This window comes from Trachymyrmex septentrionalis, unplaced genomic scaffold (genome assembly GCF_001594115.1).
Source record: "Trachymyrmex septentrionalis isolate Tsep2-gDNA-1 unplaced genomic scaffold, Tsep1.0 scaffold1, whole genome shotgun sequence".
In the NCBI taxonomy this organism is placed as follows: domain Eukaryota; kingdom Metazoa; phylum Arthropoda; class Insecta; order Hymenoptera; family Formicidae; genus Trachymyrmex; species Trachymyrmex septentrionalis.
In genome coordinates, this window is record NW_017304123.1 from 1,380,856 (window position 1) to 1,381,884 (window position 1,029).

Here is a 1,029-nt window from a genome sequence, read left to right on the forward strand (position 1 = left end):
GTCGTTTTAAATTGAATCGTGATTTGAGTTCTCCCAATATGACATCGCGAACCGTCGGTCGGCGACTTTTCGGTTATACTTAACGAGAATGTGCATCGGTGCGAGACGTTGGACAACATCCATTCCTTTTTCAGGTGACCATTGCGAGCGACAGGATTACTGCGCCTCGTCGCCTTGTCGAAACGGGGCCGAGTGTCGCTCGCTCGAGGACAGCTACGAGTGTACGTGTGCACCTGGCTTCACGGGTCCAAATTGCGCGGACGACATCGACGAGTGTGAGAGGAACCCGTGCAGACATGGTACCTGCAACAATATTCACGGATCTTACAGGTAAGTTGGACGACATGCTTAACGGTTGCTCCACAGCAACACATTGTACGTATTTTTATCGCGCCTCCCGAAATGGTCGCATGACGTGTGTGTATCGAGGCAAGCATTTTGATCGAAATTCAGGGACGTTTTTAAGTCGAGCGTTTTAAAACGGACAGAAGATACCGCATAATTATCGATGGAATGCTACTCTCGAAGTGCCTGATCGAAACCAGACTTTCTAATTATTTTTCATATATCCTTCTCCTTCTTTTTCACACGATGTCTCTTAAGATAATTTATTCAGCTTGTTAAATATTAACGTCATATTTACTCGGCGAGTACTTAATTATTTTTTATATAAAATATAAGTAAGGCTTAAATTAAAATTCCATTAAAATAAACCGTGTATACCTGAAATTTATTCAAAAATAAAAGGTCTTGTTACCGATACGGATACTCATTTAATACATAGAGGAATTATGAGATACGAGTTCATTTTGGATAAATACTAGAAGTCACTGTAGGCAGAATTTAAAAAAGTAATAGGTCATTTTAAAGGGAATTTAATAAGCTTTAAGATAACGTTACATAAAGTTCAATTCAAATTCCATTTTTTTTTTGAAAATTAAAGAAAAGTGAGCAAAGTAAAAAAATTGTGCTCCTAATATAAGATACCCTGAGAAATCGATAATAAAACGCAAAGTATATCAGCATTGC

General features: G+C 38.6%; 1 protein-coding gene across 1 annotated transcript in view; it reads left to right on the forward strand.

Annotated features, from left to right (window-relative positions):
- Positions 1 to 1,029, forward strand: part of LOC108751380 (neurogenic locus Notch protein) — a gene marked incomplete at its 3' end in the record, with an annotated part of 297,572 nt that overhangs the window by 119,935 nt on the left and 176,608 nt on the right. The window contains exon 4 of the mRNA XM_018491558.1: positions 135 to 330. Within this exon, the coding sequence (XP_018347060.1) occupies positions 135 to 330 (196 nt within the window). The remainder of the gene's footprint in view (positions 1 to 134; positions 331 to 1,029) is intronic.